Raw genomic sequence first — 24184 nt, 5'->3', positions numbered from 1 at the left:
GACCGGGTAACTAAAATCCTTGGACTATCCCGGCTTAGAGACCTGAACATGACTTGGTTTCTTTCATTTAGACCAATGTGGCAAAGTTGTGTTATGCCTGTATTAAGATGCTTGCTATGCGGCGAAGAATGCGTGTTGGACACCTGTCTGGCACTACAATCGGATGTGCCAATGGACGCAGATACCTTGTTGGGTCCGGTAACGGCTCATGCATTGTGCTGTCCCCAGCGGCTACCAATCCTGATGACGGCATTCGTGGAGTCTTCACCACTACGATTGAGGGGTAGTGAAGTACAAGATGAAAGCAGCATCGATCAGGTACGACCTTCAGTCAGCTATGCTGATCAAAACATCAATGGAGGCAATCATGCTCAAGCTCATGAATGCATGGTAACAACTTTTTCCGAATTAGTGGAACTTACGCAAGAAGCTGTTGACAGTTTTTTCAACAGTCTAAATGATATGATGTTTTCACCAGAACAGCAGGAATAACTTTGAGCAAATTGGCACTCGGAGTTCCCTACATGCTGAATTTGGCCTTCAACTTTTTAAAGAAAAGCGATATGAAAAATTTTTCTCATAATTTTTTTCAGACTGCAAGAACTTTTCCCCAATTCCAAAATATTTACGATTTTTGGGACACTTATCTTCTGCTTAAAGTAGACATTATTCTTAGAGAACTAAATTTCTATTTTAGGTAGTCACGAGACATTCGCTATCCTCTAGCACTATTATACATAACTTTATGATTGTGATGAAATGGTCTCGCACTTTTTTTTCTGTATTTAGAGCCATTTCATGTGTAATTTTCGCATTTATTCATGCTGAATTTAGAAATATGCGTTATATGTTTAGCATTATTAGACTGCTTGTGCATATAGTATACGTGACAGTATATGTGATTGTGTTTCATATATTTTATAAAATCCAATTTCCGGAATGCATATAAATGTATTTTTGGGGTGGTACGGTATACACAAACGCTACTGATATTCACTATGCCTAGATTCGTAATTATGGACATAGTCTACGTGGAGTGGGTGTGATGTATTCCTATAGGTACTGTATCGATTCCCCTATTCCTGACCCTGGTTTGGTTAATAATTAACTAGCAGTCATCCAACGGTGCAAAAACCGTTATCTGATTAAGCCACACCACGGCACAGAAGCGCGTTATCTGATTAGGTCATAACGCATGCCATCTAATTAGACAAGCGATATTCCTCCAGCCCCTGATAAGGCATACGGAGTTCTCAAAACAAATCAAACCTACAGCGACCTGGGAAATTCCCATAACCATTGTTTTGATTTCACCGAGAACTTCAGCAAAAAAATGTGCGAACGAGCCCGTTCATATGACATCCTTATTGACGTATATATGTCCATCCTTACGTCAATCTCGGCACCTTTCAGGTATAAATATTACCGACATTGCCTTAAGCAAACACATGCGGTGGTGACGAGATCGGAGCAGCGAGACGTGCTGAGGAGCCCAGCAGAGAGCGAAGCCCACAGACGCTGCCCCGCCTTCCTGACGCGCTGAGAACGAGACGCTGCCTTTCTCCTGCCGAGAAATCCAGCTACGGCGCTTCCAAGCAGCCCTCGCAGGCAGCTGGAATATCAAGACCTGGGATAAGAGATACCAGCCCTCCATCATTCTAGATCTCAGGTACAGAACTGAATAACCCCTTGCAGAGAATTCTCGAGTCAGTCCCTTGGCAAAACAAACTTAACTTAAACTGCTACTTATCTACTCCCGCCCACGTATTAGGCTTAGGTCAGGTACATTGGGGTAGGCGTGGTTAGAAGCACCAGTTGAGTACGATTAGTCAAATGTATATATGTATGTATCTATTTTATCCATTTTAAAATATCATATGGCTCAGAAACCATATCAATGCTTTTACAGTATTATTTTATAATTCTGTCTCTACTGTATGCACTTTACTTAACTACAAGTATTGCAATAATAGCGATTCATTTCTCTTGTATGAGAAAAGAGACTGATCAATAAATAACATCTTTTATTGAACCACGCCCATCTCTTATTTCTCTACAAACTGGTGAAACTAAGAATGCACGTACTGACTGAGTAAAATAAGTTGTCTATTGTTTTCACACGACTCTAGAGATACACTCTTGATTAGGGGAGAGCAAAGTTGTCATGTTCTATGGTTGTCAGAAACTAAATCCCTTCTTGTCTATCCAGGGAGGTTAAAATCCTCCTTGCCTATTCGAGAAAGTTTCTAGTGAACTCTGAGCTAGCTGGCAAACACAAAACTTTAAGTCTAATATCGTCGGTAGAAGACCTAGTTAACCTCTGCCCTAGGTCTATACTATTGAAGATATTATTCCAATGCGCAGAGCCTATTGGGATAATAGGAACTACACTACAATAGAGCTCTCTTCAGATCCCCTCCTTGCACTTTTAGGATAAACAAGAGATATACCACTCACTTTGCGTTGCTTCATTCCCATGTGTTTCCTTTTAACCAAGCATGAGATAGCACTCCACTGGAAGAGCAATAAAGCTCCTTCTCCCTCTGTTTTAAAAGCATGTCATATTGCGAAAATGTCAGCAACGATTATGCCCTCCTCAACCGCCCTTGTCCTGCCCAGAGACATCTGGGGGACACTGCGTGACTATCTCCACTCTCTTCTCTTTCCTTTCCAGTATGGTCGTATCCTTGTCTCTTTCACTCCCTCTGCCTCACAATTTGATTAATTGATTTGGCTGATTCCCGTTTTTTCATTTATTTTCTGTATCTCAAGTTGATTATGTCTCTGTGCTATTGTGCAATGATTATCATCTTGGAGATGTGATTCACAGCAGCACATCATTGTTGATTTGTTCTGTTGTCATTTGAAAATTAATAAAGAAATAAAAAAAATGTCAAGGTGAGAGGAGGCTGAGGAAGGCAAAGTTCCCCAGGATTCAGCTTCCTCAATATTTCCTGGAGAGCTACCTGGATCCTGTTTCGGCCACAGCCCGCTGGAGGAGACTACCCTCTCCACAATGCACCCTGAACAACTACATGCGTTGACTTTTGAAAACAACCTGAATTTCATGGCAAGTAAGATTTTAACCAGGGCCACAGAAATTGGGACAATCACTGACCCAGCCAGCTCTGTTCTTCCCCTATACCTACATTATTAAGCACACATACCATATATTTTGATGATCATATTAATTTTCTTTTAATCTTCATTAATTTCTTGCAGTCACTTTTCTGAGTAAATTGGTTGCTTCACCTGGAGGTAGATTAATTCCAAATGCAGATGGGGAACACACAAGACATGTCTCTCAGTGGAACCCAACTATCCATACAGGTACGTCTTTAGTCTAACTGGCTCACTTCCACACTCTAAGGGATTTCTATAACTTAGTTTTATATACCCCAAGCCTATTTTTACATTGTGTTTTATTGATTAATATCAAATATGATTTTATGATTCATATTTCTGACCAGAATATACTCATACACATTATTTTCTCTCAGTTAAGGCCCTGTGATGCTGTCCCATCCACCATTGCCACCAATGCCAGGAGAGTGTGGAAATCTCTGGTCTTTCCTTCTATATTTCATCATCATTAATCAAGTGACAGTGTTTTTATTTTGCTATTGTTATATTTGTAACTTATTTTTTAATGCAGTTTATAGTTTTTCATTCATGTATTTACTTGTAATTTGTCAGCATTTTTGGCAAACATCCTATTTATAGCTTGACAATAAACATGTAATTAGCTTTTTATGTTACTCTTCCCTTTGTAGCTGCTGAATTAGAAGATACATTTTGAACACCAACTACGAGGAAACCATCCAGAACAGAAACATCTGTGGCTGAACTGGAGAGTTGAGATTTTAGAGATGTAATAATTCCATGCATGGGTTAACCCTTACCTTCATATTTGTTCAGTTATCATATTACTAACCTTATTAGATAGTTATCTCTCATTTTCTTTTCAAGTAGTCTATAGAAGTATTATCACCAACCTCTATATTTCAACTGTTTTTGTCGTCTTCCTGTAGGTAAAGGGGACATTGCATCAGACAATTATGTTGAATCATCAACAAGCAGAGGCCCGTGGGCAATCAAAAGAGGAAATCCAATCCTCCTCCAAGTAACCATCTCAGCAGCTAATACTGTGCATGAAGAAAATGAGGAGAAGGTGCTGGAGTGGTTCAGGAGGAGAAGGCAGCAGATGAGGAGGAGGACATTGCAAGATTACTGGCAAAATCCCCTCACGACTGGGCAGCAGTCTTCCTCCAAGGTCAAGTCCGAGGATTGCCAGTCCCCTGCTTTTAATTCAATAATCATTGATGCTTGTTCCGCCTATGCATGACTCACCTCCACTCAGCCCTCAACCAACAGGTACCTCTGGAGAATCACACTTCTCCCATAAAGTTGCGTCTCCGGGCTTCTCGCATTCTTGTGAGAGGGAACACCCCTGGTAAGGAAGAGTGTCCTCTCTTCATCAGTTTCCTCCCCTTCCCTAACAAATGTCCTAATGGCTACCCTCTTCATGATGGACAACCTGCTGGCCAGACCAGACGTCCATGCATGGGAGGTTCCCATGGTGTAATTCTGCCCTTTGGAATAAACATGTTTTCCAAAGGTAGATCACTGTGTGGGGAGATATTCATACAATGAGGCCATGTATGTGTGAGATAGCTAACTGCCTTAAACGACTCCTTCATAATACTGACAAGCAGATCCGTGCCTTGGATCAGGTTGTGAAATGCTACCAAGACATAGCAAAGGGCTATGAGAACTTCTTTGTAGTGTGAGGGAAGGACGTGCAAGGCAACATGCTTTAACTATGAAGATGACAGGAGCAGTACTCAAACAATGACAATGTCCTTTTTCAGGGACAACGAATGCACATGATTCTATAGAGACACCTCAACCTATGAGGCTCACACCACATTTAAACCTACTACCTCCACCCAAAACACCTGCACCACTATTACCTCCACCATCGCAGCTACCACCCTACCACACTCACTAACAACCACTGCTAAATTAAAAATGGTATGTGCCTTTTTAAGCAATAAAAAAATAGTGTGTAACTTTTGTCTGTGATCACTCTTTTTTTGGACTCAAGAAAGTATCTTTTATGTTCTGTTCATTGTTAACATTCTAAGTGTTATCGATTTCAAGGTTTGTTGATTAGCTCCTAAAAACCATCTGTCTAACTAAACGCTTCACTGTGATGTCATAAAATGTATTAATATGAAGATTATTTAAAGTAATACCAAACATATCATTTTTAAAACCAAAAACATCTTTTTTAGGTACGATAATGAAAATTGTACTTATCAGAAAAACTGACTTTGAGATTTTGCTAGGAGAAATTAAATACAGTTTTGTTGCAAAGGGGAAATCCGAATGTGGAAGGGAGTGAGTAAACAATAAAAGTGAATCAGGAAATGTAAGAGAGCACGTCTATATATAAAAGGTCATACATTTTAAAAACATGACTATAAACTATGTCCAATACAATGAGTCCATCAATTAAGTTTTAAAGTCCTAAACATGTCAGAATCACCAAATAAATCCCAATGTCTTAATCAATTACAAAATAATTCCCCAAAACTGAGGGTGGGGGGGTTCTGAATCAAGTTCATGGGCCTGAAAGGCTGAAAGGTCTGTTGGAAATTGAAGTGGTTTTTAAAAACTGTGTTAGTTGCTGTTACTTTTAATCCTAAAACCTTTGCTGCCGCACTACACTTGATGATAAAAATTAGGGGAACTGTCATTTTTTAGTTGTTTTATTTAAAAAAAAAAAAAAATTCCAGCTTACGTGTTTGCGTCGGCTGGTAGCCACACGCCTCAGGTGGTTTGCGCTCTAGTTGTTAAATGATCTATTTTCCAGCACGCCGCACGCCCATTAAGCTATTTAATGGACACGGGAAGGACACGGGAAGGACGCGCAGCGGGCGCACCAAAGGCAAGCCCGTCTGCACCCGTCTGCGCCAGTATGGGCCTAGGTGCCAGAATCCCTGATCCTTTGCTACCAGCCCCCTGAAAATACTCCTCTAAACAATTGCAAGATCTTCACACTAACCCTTACATAGATTGCATACAGATGCACCCCTCTTCCATTGATATCATGTCAAGGAGCTGTGATAGATGTGGCTATATATTGGCTCCGCAGTCCCAAAGGAGACACACAGATTTTAGTAACCCCATGGATGTCAATGAGGCAGAGGTAAAAAGCCCACTAGGAGTTTGTCCCGCACAAATAGAGAATTCAGATGTTTTTAGTATGAACTGTCACTCACTCCCAAAACATAAAGCAGTAGAGGTGTAAATTTGATAAACTAATTTGAAATGGCAGTGAGGCTATGTTATTTATACTTGCCTTAACCCTTTGGTTTACCTTTTCAGGAATACTACTCTATCGCACCCCTGGCCATGCTGGCCTGTGGGTTTCTGCATTTCCTGACCCGGTTGCTCCCCACTTGCTTAGCGCAGCCAATTTTACTATCTGAGGCGATTGAATCTTCATTTTGACGACTCTACCTGTCCTATTAGCACTACTTTAATCTCTGATTTGGCGGCCATGAACACTGTGCTTTCTAATATAGTTCCTACCCATGAGGCTGGCCATCTACTAGATTCAATCGTGTCTATTATCCCCAGCATACGCTGTTCCTTGGCTCTTCCTGTGACCTGGTCTGATCACTTTCTTGTTGATTTCAGGGTCATGACAGAGTTGACTAACTTAACTGTACCCAACCTAGGAACTAGGATCAATTCAAGAAACTGGAGTAAACTGGATATGGAACTTTTCAACAAATCTCTAACTGAAACCATGCCTGTTAATAATCAGGTCTCCATGACAGATCTAAATATTATTATGAACTGGATCTCTAATTCGGTTGACACTTGCCTTCCTCCCTCTATGCCGAAAGTAAAGGAACATCGTCCCCCTGCTCCCTGGTTTTCATCTAGCTTAAAAAAAGAGAAGAGCAAATGTAAAGCGTTGGAAAGACGCTGGAGGAAGAATTATGCTCCTGAACGTATTTTTTTTTAATGAACAGTCAATTAGAATATTTCACTCTCTCTGTAACACCGCTCGGGCTGACTATGTAAGCTCTACTATTTCTAATGCCCAAAACTGCCCTAAAGTCCTATTTAAAGTGATCAAGGAACTCTAAGGTGCAGTCAATCAAGCGCCACCTCCAATTCTTTCTGAACCACTATGCAAAGATATTGCAATGATCTTTCTTAATAAAGTAGAGCAGATCTATTTAATATTAAATGCTGCGAAGACCCCCACTTTGCAGCAAAGTACGTCTACCCCCGGCTTATCTATCACTGGATCTCAGATAGAGGTCCGCGAGGGGGTCAGCTTGAATGTACTCGAACAAAGGTTACCATTTGAGACTATTTCCTTCTGTCGCATTTTAAAAGCACCAAATCAGGTTCTCCTCAGGACCTGCTCCCTATTACCATACTGCAAAAAATGGAGCCGTCTACCTTACAGCTGATCCTGGAGCTTCTTAATGCCTCCCTTCGAGAAGACATGATTCCACCAGAGTGGAAAAATGCCATTGTTCGCCCATTGCTAAAGAAGGCTAATGCCGATCCGGCCCAGATGTCAAACTTCCGACCAATTTCCTTGCTCCCTGCTTTTTCCAAAATTTTGAAATAAACAACACGTAAATTCACAATTGACCCACTACGTGGAAACTCACAAGCTTCTTCATATGTCACAATCAGGTTTCAGGGAAGGACATTTTTTTTTTTTGCAGAGTTTTATATAGCGCGAACTAGAACCGAACCGAATCAGTTATCAGAGCGCTTTACATAGCACCAGTTACGTTACACGAGGACACACTTTTTAGGCACATTCATCAGAAACTACACTTTTGGGAGTCAGTGAAATGATATGCTGCTGTTTGGATGCTGGTGACACAGTGGCACTCATACTGTTAGATCTGAGCACCGCATTTGATACGGTATCCCGTTCCGTGCTTTTGCAGACTTTACAATCTGCTGGCGTAACTGGTCAGGCCCTGAAATGGTTGGCTAACTTTTTGCTGGACCGCAAGTTTCAGGTCTTCTCCGCAGAGGCAGTTTCTAAGACCCATGCCTCTCCCTATGGAGTTCCACAGGGCTCGATTCTTAGTCCCTTATTATTTAACATTTATGTTAAACCCCTGGCCGACATTGCTGAGCAGTTAGGACTGTCGATTTTTTTCTACACTGATGACACCCAAATAGTATTCTCCCTCTCTGCCAAAGAAACTTCAAAGCCTTCGTCTCTCCAAGTAGGGCTTTCTAAAATTGCACAGTGGATGCAAGTAAATCCACTCAATCTCAACGGGGAGAAGCCTGAGGTATTAATCCTAGGGAAAAACAAAGAGCTGTGGGGCCCCCAACATTGGCCCCCTGAATTGGGTGCTCTCCCCCAGCCTACCAATCAATATCGCAACTTGGGTTTTATTATCGATGACCATCTCTCGATGAGACCCCAAGCAACAAAGGTGGCTGCAACTTGCCTTGTTATCCTTAAATGGCTTAGGAAAATCTTGTGGATACTGCCGGATTCTACAAAAAGGACTGTAATCCAAGCCTTGGTCACCTCCCGCCTGGACTATGGCAACATTCTCTTTTTAGGAGCAAACAAGGATTTTATTAGCAAACTGCAAGTTGTGCAAAACGCTGCTGCTCACTTGCTTTGCCGGATCCCCGGTCTCAAGTTCCCTGCGTGAACTCCACTGGTTGAAAGTGAAAACCCGCATCAAATTTAAAACTCTAATGTATATGTTTAAGATCAAAACAGGCAAGGCCCCTCAATATTTGATTTCTATTGCTAAACTTTACATTCCCTCTCGTTCTCTCCGGTCAGCAAATCAAGCAAAATTTTCGGTCGCGAGGCATAGACTGGCCAGGGTGGGTGGTCGCTCTTTTTCATACCTGGGCCCCACCTTGTGGAATTCTCTTCCTTTACTACTGAGGAATGAGACCAGCCTTGCTCATTTTCGCAGAACTTTAAAAACCTGGCTATTCAATCAATAGGTCCTATTTACCCCTCTCTGGGTACATTCAGGCGACGCCGGGAAAACCTTGGGTAGCTGTGCACCTTATAAAAGCAAAATAACATAACATAACATGGGTAGAGGGCAAACATTCCTGACAGTCCCGGGCAATGTTAATATCCTCTTCAGACAAAGATGTTAAATGGCTGCCTTTGCAGCACAGACAGATGCACCATGGGTAGTTCAAAACAGAGGTGAAACAGATATTGCTGATGAACTGGGAGACAGGATAATAGCCTACACGTTAGTCCTGCTATCAAGGAGCGCATGAGACCACATAAAGTTTGGAGATTTTCAATTACAGAGTGTGTAAGTATCTGGACCTCCCCAAGTAAGTCTCAGATACCAAAGACATTGATCCCTGAACCTCTTCAATTGGCCTCAAGTCCTACTTGAGAGCAGACTGTATGACGTAGTCTGGAATGGGAGTAGGAGCGCTTGAGGGCTCATGTGGCTTAGGAAGAGAAGGCTGTTCTGGGGGTGCAGCAGGAGGACCGATGATATGGGGCCTTCGGAGTGGGCGAGTTCACAATCTTATGAGGATGTATCCTGAAATTCAGACGCCACTTGCCAATCTTACGGCCAAAAGTATCCTCAATCTGCCTCCTTCTGGCTGGTGGTGTCCACATACACCACCATCCTCAGTTAGCCCTACAGCCTCTGCCCAGAGTCTTTTTTTTATTAAGGAGTGTGTTTATATTTAGCAGGCACTCTCTGCCAGTGTTGGCTTTCTCATCCTTGCTCCTGGTGGGCACAGTTGTTGTGTCTGCCTTGCAGACGAGGATGCTATTCTGTGCACCAGGTCTTGCTGTGATCAGACTTGGCCAGATTTATTCACTAAAAGGAATGAAGAAAAAATGAAGAAAAGTCGAGTGCATATGTAAAACACTTCTATTTTTAAGTGATATTGTATCCCAAATGCAAGAAATACAATTGCGTATACTTTAACTTACGTTGACCATGCCAATGTGTGTGTAAAAATCTTAAAATAATAAAAACTTTGAATCAATTATAGAAAATGATTATTGTTTCATAACAGGCATTCAATGGCAAACAAATATATATGCAAAGAAATATGATTTCGTGTAATTACATTATTATGTTTCAACATTTTTTATTTTTTGAACATCACTACCTAGCTTACAAATTAATGTATTATAAAAGGAAGATTAAATATTAAAGTGATTATGTTATATTTGATATTATTGATCAAAAAAAGTTTTTTCATTTTGAAAACGGTGTGGTTAATTGCGTTTTTAAGAAACAAACATTGGTGTTTTGAAAGTAAGTTAACATCAGTCTTACATAGCATAGTTTGACAAAATGGATGTTTTATGTATGTAAAGTGTAAAAGTTGTGTCAGAAATGTTATTCTGTCACAAAACAGGTAGTTTGAAAAACATTTTCATTATGTCAGATTGAAATTATCCGTTTTTCAAAACACACACTCGACTGCAGCATGTGCTTTTGTCCCACCTAATTTGGGCCAGCACTGCATTGCTCAGCTGGATATCTGGACCCCTATAAATCTGAGAGCACCTTTGAAGCACCCCCACTTAGATGAGCTTCAGTTGTTTGTCAGGGATGCTGGGAGCCCTCTCATATAATCCATCACCCATATTGGGGCTTTGGATTGTCAAAGGAGCAGCAGGATGGTAGAGGATGTGGTTTCGGTGAAATTATGTCTAAGAATGAACAGAAAATGGCTGACTTCCTCAGGTAGCTTCCTGCTAATGTATGCAGAGATGTCAGCTCTGACTTCGTAGTTTCCGCCCTGCTTGCGGAGGAAGGTAGACCGCTTCATGCGGGAGGGAGATCCCTGGGTGTACAGAAACGGAAAAAGCGTTTGGTTTACTCAAACATTGTTACCGGCAGTGGTAGATATCCATGCTTTAAGTTGTTAAATGTATTTTTGTAATATTTCGTTGGAAATGATGAGTGTACTCTGAGAGTGATTGTAATTAAGTGTTCTAAGTTTAAAGTTTAAGAATAATAGCAAGAGAAGTGTAAGCCTTATAATAACTAGAGCATAGCATGTTTGTATGTGACATTGTGTTAACTAAGCAGTGTTGACTCAAAATGATATATATATGCACAGTGGAGTTGGACTCTATTTACCATCAACTACACTGGCCAGCCGTTTAAATGTAGTAATCAAAGTAGCATCTCAAGTGAAAAATTAGTTAACTAATCAATCCTGCACCTGAATGCCATAACTTCTGTTATATCCCTTACTGCGACAGCCTGCATGTGGCCAAATATCAGGGGTAATGTCCATATTTAGGCCTCATTGCTTGTTGATGTTTCGCAACACCGGGCCAGCAGCAACAATCTTGCATACAAGTTCTGGGGAGTACACCAGCATACCCTCTAGAGGTCAAGACGTCTGGAACGCAACTTAAGTATCGCAGAAGTGCATTTAATGATGGCTTGTGTATGTGTGTGTGCCCTATTGCAACTCTGTTGAGGTTATGGGGTTGGGCTTCTATAGGGTATGAAGTGATGAGGAGAGACAGCATACGTGGCAATAACTTCCAACAAAGATGTGATATTTCAAACATGGGTCTGTATTCTTAATTTAATACAACATGTCTATGCGCATGCAGAGAATCTCAGAGTAATGTGTATATATATTGTGATATAGTGGGTAACGAGTAAGTATGTTTGCGATGCCATCCTCCAAGTGCACATATAGCGTGATGTGAGATGTTCTTACTTACCAATGATTCATCTGTCGTCTAACTTCACAGCAACAAACCGACGTCCCAGAGGTGACTGACAGAAGATGTAGTTCTTATGTGTGCTTCCAGGATTGCCGCATTTAGATCAGTAAAGCAGCCCCTGGCATCACAGATAGCTTGCACATTGATTTAGTACCAGCGGTGTCTGTTGTGGAAAAGGTGTGCTGCGTGGTGAGGGTGCTGAAGTGTCACATGGGTGCTAACAGTACTGCCTAAAACACAAGAGAAGGAGGTAAATGCATTCAAGTCCCTTGCCCACCCTTGACTTTGCACCAGTGAGTGGCATTGTAGTAAACTAGTAGACTCTTCTGTTGATGCATCTCCGTACCTGATGCAAGCATCAATACTGGCTTGACTCTTAGATGTTGTTAGGATTGACCGTTTGAAAAGATTCAGTGGCCATGAATTGGAGTACCACCAGTGTTTTGACAAATGCAGGGATAATCTTGTTGTGGGCTGTTAGCAAATCGTGCTCATGCTCCCAGTCTGTAGCTCTGTAAGGGATCGCTTCAGGTGAGGAGCAGTATCTGCAATGACTACACTGGACATGCTATGGATGTTGATCCTTTCCCTGTATATCCTCTCTGTGCTGCTCAAGTAATTGTTTCTTAACATGAGAGGTAAAGCGACAAACAAAAGTGTTTTTGTATATGATTTCGAGAGAAAGTGTCAATTTTTTTCTGGACTGATCGTGCAGAATATTTGACTTTGGGACACTGCTAATCGGGGCACCGGGCATGTGCTGTGGCCCCTAAAATCTAAATAAATTGACATATTTAACCTTCCTATATCCATATTATATGGTGAAGAAATACCCCCATGACATGGACAGTCAAATATCATCTGTGCACTGCACGGCTTATTGTGCCATCCACTAGTGTGACAAAGGAAAACATGACTTCCGGTATATCAATGTAGCCTGACTCTTGCAGCTTAAACCTGAGAGATCGGGCTGTCAAAATATCACTTTTATGAGGGAAAACCTTCCTTCTAAATAGTAACACATCACCCCTATGTAGGATTTGTAGCCCATATGGTAGGGCGCATGATATTTAAAAGTGGAATATATAGAACATTAATGCTACCATGCCCTGGCAGTATTAGGCCCCCAAAAGCCCCTTTCCCTCTGAAAAACTCTGGCTGGCCTTTGAAGAAAACTAGAGTACAGATTAAAATCTTAATTCTTCCATCTTGGGTTTAGGGCAAGCTAGAACAATAGATCTACCACTATTTTGTAAGATGTATTAAATGTCCAATTCAATGGGGAAGTTGGATTTTCACTAAATATTTAGCAAAAAATACTTTAAAAAAGTTATTTCCCTACCTCAACTCGGGGGATCTAATTCACATTAGCCTGCCAGCAGCTGCCCCGTCAGTACTTAGCCTTAATGAATTGTAATACCACTCCCAGAAGAGGACAGTGGCTTAGCTCTGGTGACAAGATGGGCTGGGTGTGGGGCAGCTGATCTGTATCAACTCAGGAAGGACAGCTTTGGAGGTTACAGAAATTCATTAACTTGAAAGGGACAAGGATGAAGCCTGCCCATTCCTAGTTTAAGAGGAGACCCGAGAAAGGGGGTGCGTTCGTTTTCTAGGCTCTTTATAGCCAACTGGGCAGGAGCTCTGTGCGGGGGAGAGCTGGTCCCAGTACCAGTTTTGTATAGCTTATAAGGAGGGAACTGCTCATTTCTTCAAACAAGCTTCGATCAAGGGCAGAAGGCCTGTGTCATCTTGAATTCCCCCTAGAATAGAGCCTTCTGGGTCAATTTGCAGTATAACAAACAGGGCATACTACAAACTTGGGAAGGATTGCCCCTGGCAACATTTTCCTCATTGGTTGGGAAGTACCCAGGAGTCCACCAACCCCAATTCACTGGCTAGTGAAACCTATAAAACAGGCCCCTCACAGCGCCTCAAACCCTTTCTGGACATGTGAAAATACAGAGGAAGGACTGCACCTGGTGTTTGACACCTGTGAGGAGCCCTGAAGGGCTGGACCTGCCCCCACTTGTATCTAGGACAAAGATGTGGAATCCAAGGGTAAATTAGCCGACCTCCTGTGTGGCTACAAGGACATCACAAGCGGCAAGAGGCCTTTATCCTGAAGTGACCAGTTTCAAATTAAAGAGAACTAGACCTTGCTACTGGCCTCTGCTAGAGTGAGTCCTGACACTTAGGTGCTGTCCCCGAGGTCCTGAGAGCCTTCCTGGTAACAAGAAGGGCTTTATTCTGAAATCTTGACATTTCTGATGTTTTTGGTCTTTGGGTGCTCCGAAGGCCTGGGATCAATTACCCAAGTCAATCCACCTAAAGCACAGCCTCACTAGACAGGAACATCAAGTTGGTTCAACTTGGAGCTCTGTGCCACTCAAAATAATGTTCATTGAACCCTTGTGCCAAACTGATCTGACTTTGTATCGACCTTTCCAGATACAGTCTTCAGCTTTGCTCCACTGAAGGATTCTGAGCTCTAAAAAAGGAATCTAAGGGCCGGATTCAGAGATTGTTGGATGGGTTACTCCATCACAAATGTGACGGATATCCCATCCGCTGTATTTCAAGTTCAATATGATATAATGGAATTGTAATATAGTAGACAGGATAGCCATCACATTTGTGACAGAATCACCCCGTTTGCCGCAATCTAAATCAGGCCCTGTAGAAATGTTGACCAGACGAAGGGGCCAAAAGTTTCCAACTGATGACAGGACTTCACTGGGTGTAAAATGTGACGTTTTACTGCCAAAACCGAGGGCTACAGCGAGATCTTGTACATCGGCTATCTAGCTTCTAGAGGACTTCCTCTGATACAGTCCACAAGCTTGACTCTCTGGAGGATTTTGACTTCCATTTCAGATGCTAAGTTGCAAGGTAAACTCTTTGACCAGGGCAAACCCTCATGGTGTATCTGACCAGCATCCCATCCCAGTCAGCCTCAGATAGCACCTAGCTCCCGTTCACACTCAAAAAGTATTTTTTATTGGTGATTTATGTTTTCATGGTGCTTCTATTTTTAAACCTTTAAAAATGTATATCTTCAGTTCCCCTTATTTGATGTTTGCCATGTTGGTGTCGTTTTATTTGTTACATTTAACTCTTTTATAAATTGTAGTGGGATTTGTATAGTGTAGTTGTTTCAACTATTTAACTGTTTTGATTTTAAATGCCATGTTAAACCTGTCAGCTGTATGCCATAGCTACTAGGGTTAGAGCTCAGGTTTAAAATATTGAAACCTTTTCCAAACAAGTTTGTGACTTTATTACTTGTGGTGGAATACAATCCACCCCGATGAATAATTCACTTTTTTCAAGTCTTCATTTGTTATTTTCTCAGCCTGTTTGGGTATTGTTGCTATTGGAATGGATGGGTGATTGAAACCAAAACCATCATTACTTTAATTTCCAATTATGTTGTAAATGTTTGTCTTGTTTAAAAGTAAAAAAGAATTGAATACAAATGAACAAAAAGTGAAAAAGGTTGATAATAGTTTCCTGTATAGTTCTTTTGTTATTTCGTTCCTCTGTTGTTTCTGTGGGCGTGTGCTGCAGTACCTGTGAGTGGCCATGTGTGATTCTCGACTTACTCTAAAACTAGACTTGAGTACATTTGCTTCTTTTTACTGCCCTTTCTGGCTGTAGTAACTTTAGAAGTGCAGTTTTTGCATATCAACAGGCTTACTCTGTTGTGGATGGGTGTTTGTATTTACATATCATTCTCCAAACCCCTCCTTACTCTTCCCTAAGTCCCACCTTTCCTCTTTCTAATCCCCTCATATTTAGTATAAAGTATTTCCCATTTACCAGCCATTCCCTCAGGGTCCTCCCATATTTATTTAATGTGTACCTGTGTGTACAGAGATTTCTAGATCCGAGGCGAAGATCTATCTTTTGATAGAAGAGGCAGAAGCTGAGGTCTGCACGCAGGTTTGTGAACAGCATTTTGTAGTACATGGGTAGTACTGTTGTAGTGCTACTAAACATACTACAAGGTGCAGTTTATGAATAGGCCCCCTAGTGTTTCACTCACTGTGCCACCATGGCAACATATAGATTATGTTATCATTTTAATTTATTATTTCTCTGCCGGTTGTCCTGGATCGAGAATATTGTAATCTCTATGTTGCATGTCTATTTCTAGGTTGTCCTTATTTGAGAACCATCTCACATCCTAATTTCTTCTGTATTTGCAAGTACTTGCTAATCCAGGTCATTGTAATCGCTTCTTATCCGATCTCTCTGCAGGTCATCCCTTTGATCCACATTTTGTAATAAACAATGCAGTGAGCAACGTGATCTGTTCCATCACCTTCGGAGATCGTTTCGAGTATGACGATGAAAGGTTTCGGAGACTACTGCAGCTTTTTGAACAGAGCCTGAAGGCAGAAACAGGATTCCTACCACAGGTATTACAGATGATGAAGTGTAGTGGTTTGTTAGGATAATATCTATATGTATAAAGGGAAGATTTATGTTTATTAGCATTGCATCTTCTTCTAGACTATTCACCTTACATATGCCTCCTCAGTCTCCATTCCTCTCTTCCTCTCATTGTCACCATTTTACTACCACTCTTTCCTCCTCCCAACTAAACACAATCTTTGTATCGTTTGTCCTGTGTCCTCCTTCTAATTTGCCATCTCTGTGCCCCTTCTCACTCCTTCTGATCTGCTTTTAAACATTTGTGCCTTGGCAACACACTTAAGTATTTGGTTGACTATAAAAGCAGCATAGGGTTCGCCCACTGTCCAACCCTAAACCCTCTGTTAGATTCTATGTATTGCTGCCGGTCTCTGGGAAAGGAAGGAGTCGACCCTAGAGAAAAAGCCCTCTCCACCTACTCTTTGTTCTGCTGCTTTCATGACGTCTGAGACGAGAGGGAACAAGGTAGTGTGTGGGGCATGAAAGGGCAAGCATGGGGTCTCAGCTTTCATCCTTGGTTATCTTTTACATGTACAACCTCTCTGAATGGTAGACTGGCATAGAGGTGCACTTGGATATTGTGCTATACTAACCCAGTGGACAGCAGGTTCAGCTAAAGGTGCACTGTGCACTGATGTTGGTGAGAGTTGAATGCTCAGTACTCTTCCAATGTACTGCGAGAGAATTCAAGCTGCACTGAAAGCTATATAGGGGTGGGGTTTATGTTCTCTCCAGTACAGCTTCCTGATGACTTGACTGAGGTACACTGGATTGAGTTGGTGTGTTGTACCAATATTTAGAGTGAACGGGGCAGAGTATGCTTGTGATTTCAGTTCTGTTAGCTCAACGTTCATCGGGCCGGGATAGTCTCGGTGTATGGACGTCAGTTCACTAAAATGCTAGAAGTAGCAAAGGGTAACATCCCTTCTTTTAACCCTCTGATTGCATCACAGGGTTTACTGGCACACCCTTTGCATTGCAGCTGCTTCCTGTTGTCTCTTGAGGGCTTATGGGAAGTACTGCAACATAATGGGATGGTATGAAGCACAAATCCTAACCACAGCTATACCGGTGTACCCCAGATATGGAGCTGCCACACATAGCTCCCCCTCGCTACTCTGTTGGTGCCCCCCAGTGTAAGCTGGACACAGACTGAGGTGCACTATATGAACAATGAATGAGGATTGTGTTCTTCACTAGCATGTTATGGTGCATGCTTGCATGATGTACGCTGGCAGACGAAATCCCTCAGTGGAAGACACAGGCCCTAGGTTGTCTACCTGTTGTATCGTGGCTTTTAGTTATTTGAGAGTGTTGTTTTAGTAGTCAGGTATTACTGGTTACTGCATTTGTATTCATGTATGTTCCTTTGAAAAGGTAATTGTATTATTTTAAGCATGATGTAAGTAGGTTCTGTTGCCCTGGTTTCTGCTGTTGTTGAGTGAGGCATTCTATCAGAACGACTCCACTGGATAGCATCTTTGACCGCAGCTTCTGCCTGCACTTTATGGGCATCTTTATAGATGTTATTCTTCTGCTAGAATAAATTATTGGAATTTCCACCTTGGTGCCCTACATCTTATTTACTGAGGATTCAACACTATCTTTAGAGATCAATGGCTAAATGGACTAAGGAGTTAGTTAGCACAACTTAAAGAGTTGGATGCAAACTGCACCATATTATTCATGTTGCACCACTGGAGAAAGCTCTGAATATTCCCTACCAACTGACATAATTCCAGCACTTCATACATATTCAACAGCTGCTAGCAAAATGGAATTTATAAACATATACACCGGAGAAAAAGCCTTTCATCTTGATTGAATAGAATTTCACTGAGCATCTAATAAGAAAAAAAACAAAATTAACTGGAGAGTACATTAACGTCTCCTTTACACTATGGAAACTACCTTAGTGCATTGATCAAACATCCAAAATACTACTTCTTCATACGAGCCTAAATAATACATTTAAACACCACATCATGTAAATGGGGTGGTCCTCAAACAATCCAAATGGTATCTGACGCTGGAGGTATTACAGTAAATGGGGTTCCTCTCAGATGTCCACTCTGCTTTACAAGACACTATTGCTTCTAATTGGGGCATGGCATTGTCACATGATGGGGCATGAGATGCAGTGTAAGGGGTTTCAGTTGATTCTGTATAAGTAATATTTAGTAGCTAAATGCCGCATTGGAATGAGTTATTACAACTTTGAATAATGAGGCAGTACAACTGGAGATGCAATTGCTGAAACACCTGACCTAGGGCCTTATTTCAATGTGGGGCTGACTTTTGTTCGCTCGATACCGTTGCGGATACAGGTCCGACCGACATCCTGACTTTTGATGCGACCACACATGGGGGCCGATTACAATTGCGGTTGTTGGCACCTCCGCAGTGCTGGCAGTGGCGGAAAACTTCCTATTCCTCACTCCTGCGGCGGTCCTTGCATCCGCCATATTACTATGGGAAAAGATAGCCCATTTCCCGTCCGCTGCAGAGTTTCGGGATCCGCAATAAATTTCCTTCCGCAACATGGTGGAGGGAGCCAATCGAGAGAGACCGCCGTGCGGAATGACATTCCGACGGCCGGACAAATCAGGATGCCTCAAATAGCCCATCGAAACGCAGCAGAGAAACCAGCCACTCGGAGACGGCGGAAGCACTACAGCGGAAACCGAAACTCGAATCCAGGGAACCTCCACGCATTCCTGACTGCTATGGATCCAGCTCTTCAAGCCCTTTTGCTGCTGTACCTGATCCACTACCAGCATATAAGACGTCAATGCGGTCAACACCGACTAGCCCAAAGTGGAGTGCACAGTGCTGGAAAACCATGGAGCAAGCCACATAGCATTTGTACATGACATGCACGAGGAGTAACATTTCACACTACCCTTAGGCCATCAACTCAGACATTGGTGGCACAGTGATTGAAATAAAACCAAAGTGACATCTGTGCAATATTTCTGGGATATGGCAATCCAAGCTATGAATAGGCACAGGAATGATAGAAAGTGTCAGAAGCCATACAGTGACCAGCCACACATCAGCGTCAACTACCTTGACATGTGTATGCCACCAGCACAACACACATGGCTCGTTGTCACACTCCCTGACTGTCAAACCCAAGTAGGACCTTTACACATAGCCCTCATCTACCCATCTCATACCTGTACTACTCAACACCTGTGAGAAACACACATAAAGGTGCAAATAAGGTCTTGTGACTTTCCTGACAACCAATCACACACCCTAGTGTGTATCTACAAATGTCAGACTCCCACTCAGGGATGTCTGAACCAATGCTGATCAAAAACCAATTGCCAAACTCAAATCTCACAAACAACATCCAAAGAAGTCCAACAAGCTCAGCCATGAGCAGGCAAACAATGGATAGGCAATGCGACCCTAGACAGAACAGGAATACACAGCATTTTCACTCTGGATAAATGCACACCCTACCCCAATCAAATTAGCTAACACAGACATAGACACCACACCAGTGATTAATTGAGCATGGTGCCAATGTGTACCACAAGCATGCACATGCATAATCCTGACAAGTGACAGGTCAAATATAGGAGGACATATCACTGTTGTGCACTCAAAATAAGCTCAAGAACAAGACTCCACATTGCTGCATGTGACATTCACACAAGAAATGCACACTACACATTCAACACACATCTGAATGTATTCCAATACACAAACTACTCCCACACAATGTCCTGCAAACAGAACATCACACACACATGCAACTGTTAGTAGAAAGAGGCAACACAGGCCAAAGACTGCATCCATCAACAATCAAATCACAACATCAGAAATAAGCAATACGTCACATAGTCAACTCAGCTGGACATCAGGGGGATGCACAACAGGCAATTACAAGGCAACATACACTGACAGCACTGCATGCACAGTAAGCAGTGTGTGAACACCAACAAAACCAGTATCACACATATCTGAGTGCTTCACCATGAACTTTCACACCACAAGTCATCACAGCACACAGATAACATCACACTTAGGAAGGGTAGCAGTACCTCAGTACCTCAGCAACAGACATACAGCTTAGCCTTCACCCACAGCTGTACAACTCAGGAAAACCCAGTTGCAAACAAGAAGACTAGAGGACTGTGCTGCTCAAACATATGCACTGCACATGAGTAACCATGACTGCAACCAAGTAGAAGAAAACAACACATAACTAATTGTGAAACAGTCCTGAGTGGCACCTTGGTCCTATACACAGATCATCCTCCCACAGTATAGTATCACACTATGAAGTGGTGGGGAGGGTCACACACTGGCAAGGCATGGGGTGGAAGACATGAGACTGAAGTGGTGTGTACATCACTATTTATTGGACAGGTGAGGAGTGCACAGTGCAAAACACACATAGAGGAGTAACTCACAATGTGTAGGCATCAGAAGCACCCATAGAGGATGGTATGACTCCTCATACCACATACTATACTTGTCCCAAAAATGTGTAAAATGACACCAATGCATGAGAAAACTCATAATTAATGTCAGTGTGGCTGAGCAGGTCTGCACAGTGAGCTCAAACGTAAACAAGACCAATGGCTGATCAACAAGACAAAACCCAGACTTTGCAGTGACACTCTGCATACTCACAACTGACAGGGACAACAAGTAGGTGTCCCCCAGGAGTGCAAGGACACACTGACACACTACAACTCCTCCATTTGCTCACAATCTGAAGCACATGTCTGACAATGTAAACAAACAGGTACCCATTACCTGGATCATACATGTGTGTAGTTGGCATGTGCGGGGGCACTTACACCTCAACACTACTGTCAATAACAGGCCAATCACACTGTAAGACTACTCAAATGCACACATTCAAATGTACACAGGTGACTATGAAGACAGGTCTACACAAGATGACTACACATCAACACAGCTGTTCACACATCAAGATAAATCCTACAGATATGACAGACCCTGACCACCCTGCAAGTAATTCTGTGGATAGAATTCACCTCTGTTGTGGTATTGCACCCTAACATGACATGTGTACAATTTAGCAAACCTGACCATAGAATGATTAGGATAAGAGTAGATCATCACAAACAATCATCATTGCACCCTCAAGCCTCAGAATCAAGAAGAACAAAAGTGCCTGTCACCTCTGGCAACCTCTGAAAAGGTGAATCAAGTAAATGCCAATGTGAAAGTGACATACAGAGCATGTATCACATGAACCTATAAACACACATAAAACATTTTTATTTAGCAAGGGCAGCGACAAAGCAGACAACATGAGTAACAGTCTTTGTTACATAATATCAGGAAAGGCATCAAAAGTGCAAAACATCAAGGCCATTGGCCAGTACAAATTCCCAGTATGCACATGTGTGCATGACAAACTGTACAGGAAATGGGCATCAAAAGTACAAAACAGCAAGCCCATTGGCCAGTCCATATTTCTAGTCCGCACATGTGTACATGAGAAACTACACAGGAAATGGGCATCAAAAGTGCAAAACATCAAGGCCGTTGGCCAGTCCAAACTTCTAGTATGCACATGTGTGCATGAGAACATGCACATCAAATGGGTAACTCCGTCCACTGCTATGGGAATCACCACAGCTCAGGGGTTACATATGGGCAGTCCCGGTACCGCTGTGGGAGAAATGGTGTGTGGAGGAGGGCTTGGCTTCAACTTTGGCTTTCAGTTGAACTGGGAGGGGGCTGATTGTCGGGCCAGTTGGAGGACGGTACCCGGGAGGGAGAGAAGCCGCTGAGGTGGAGGCATCAGTGGCTGTGAGAGCCTGATTGCACCGGGTGAAGTGGTGGCACCGGGTGTGGAGACATGCTGCATGGAGGCACAGTGGCTAAGGGTGAATGTGGAGGGCTGGGTCTCAACTTTTTGGGGGTCCGATAGCCCACAAGTGTCTTGGCCAGAGTGGTAAGTGAGGTGGGCACAACAGCCTCACTCTCCCCCCAAAGGTGTAGCAGGTGCTGGTTGCTCTCCCTGTGAGGATTTGCTGGACCTGGTGGTACACTTGGGGTGGCCTTTCCTCTTCCCCTGCATCCCCTGTTGTTGAGGTAAACCCCCCACTTTGCTCTCTTGTCCCGGCTTCCCGGGGGGGGGGGGGGTTGGAAGTTGACGTGTCTGGAGATTCTGCCTCTTAAATGTGTTTGGGCTTAGTCCTTGCAGGCACCAGGTTCACAGCAAAAGGGTCTTTGGGAGCAGGTGGTGGGATGGGAGTGCCCTTGGATGGTGGGGATTTTTATTATTGTGATGTTGAGGCCTGCTTCTTGGCCTGATGCCCCTGAGTGTCACATGATGGGTTTTTAATTTTGAGTTTATGTGTGTCTGTTTTGTGGTGTGGTGATGGTGTCTGTGGTCTTTTATGCTTTGAGTGCTGCTGTTGTGTGCTGTGTGTGGAGGACTTGGTGCCTGAGGGCTCTGGCGTGTGGGCACTCTCGTCAGGAGGTGCCTCATGCAGGGTGGTTCCTGAAGGGACATGAGCTGGACTGGGAGCCTGTGACTGCTGAATGGCTGCCATTGCTGTGGAGGACAAAGACTAGACAGTTCGGTGTAGGCCACCCATATTAGAATGAATGCCCTCCATGAAGGCAACTACCTGTGCCAGCTTCTTGTCATGATCCTAGAAGGTATTCAGGAAAGCAGTCTGACCCACACACAGCTGGTGCAAAAGGTCTACCACCTCCACACTGCGGTCAGCAGGGGAGACAGGGCAGGGGCAGCGGTGCCTGGGGGGAATGAGACTCTACCCTTCCTAGGGCTGCGTGCACGGACAGCACTTGTGGGCACTTGTGGGAGCATCCGGGAGGCTGAGCACTGGACGATGCGTGGTGGAAGAAGAGGTAGATCTGGAACTTCGAGTGCACGCCAACAGGGTGGAGTCACCACTGTCATCTGAATATCTGGAGGTTGGTATTTTTGGGAGTGAATCATCCAGGCCACTCCTGTCCCCCCCCGAGACCCTGGTCACATCAGTGTCAGTGAACTCATGTGTAGCAGTCGTGCCAGAAGCTTCCCCACTGGTGTCCGTCCCACATCCTTCAATGCCCTTGGTAGATGCTGCAAGAGACAGAGACATAGGTTCAGTATAGTGCAATACTCACAAACATCATATGCAAGTAAAGCACAAAATTTTAAAATGATACTCCCATGTTGGACTCCACCATGTACATTCAGCACGTGTGACATCCATGCAATCAACAGAAGATGCATGGAAACATGCAGAGTTGATAATAATGCTCCATGTGGCGTTGACACGCCCAAATAGCTGGCCCTGTGCCTCATTGTAACCACACATACTATTCTCTGTAAGCATACCTACGTGCCTGTAGGTGAGATAGCTATACATCAAAACATGTTGTCACATATGGAGTCTCTTTAAGGTAACACCACAGATACAAACTTCAAAATGTCCTTTTTCAATGGCTACAAGCTCCTAGTATCCACCATGTTGTGCTGCAAAGCACAACTACAGTTGTACATTAGTGTCAGCTGTGTAGATGACACAAATTATCTGTTGTGCACAGCACACATCTATGAATGCACACTAACATGATACTCACTGCTGTTCACTGCCATGTGATGTGTATGACACTCATACTGCAGCATATGTCACAAGGCCACATCTCATCTGTCAATGACATGGATCAGGGGTTTAAACACATGAGAAACCACATGTGGTAGACATGCAGAGCAGCAGCACTCAACGCTGATGTCACTTAGAAGCCATTGCATCACACAGAGACATCACAGAGCTTCCAACTGGCTCAGGGTTGGGATTCATTCAGTCACTCACACCCAAAGTCACACTTATCTGAATGCTCACCCCCAGCTTGCTGCTAATGGGCCTTCAAGTGTCCATCCAGCTCTGGCTGTGTCACTGCCAAGATGAGGGCCATTAGTGGTGTCATGCTCCTGTGCGCCAACCTGCCACTCCG

General features: G+C 43.1%; 1 protein-coding gene across 1 annotated transcript in view; it reads left to right on the top strand.

The window, feature by feature from the left end:
• Window positions 1-24184, top strand: part of LOC144753573 (cytochrome P450 2D15-like) — a 318479-nt gene that overhangs the window by 112632 nt on the left and 181663 nt on the right. The window contains exon 4 of the mRNA XM_078641220.1: window positions 16037-16197. Within this exon, the coding sequence (XP_078497346.1) occupies window positions 16037-16197 (161 nt within the window). The remainder of the gene's footprint in view (window positions 1-16036; window positions 16198-24184) is intronic.

This window comes from Lissotriton helveticus, chromosome 1_1 (genome assembly GCF_964261635.1).
Source record: "Lissotriton helveticus chromosome 1_1, aLisHel1.1, whole genome shotgun sequence".
Classification (NCBI taxonomy): Eukaryota; Metazoa; Chordata; class Amphibia; order Caudata; family Salamandridae; genus Lissotriton; species Lissotriton helveticus.
The sequence above is the reverse complement of the archived record's forward strand: the minus strand, read 5'-3'. Positions and strand labels throughout refer to the sequence as shown.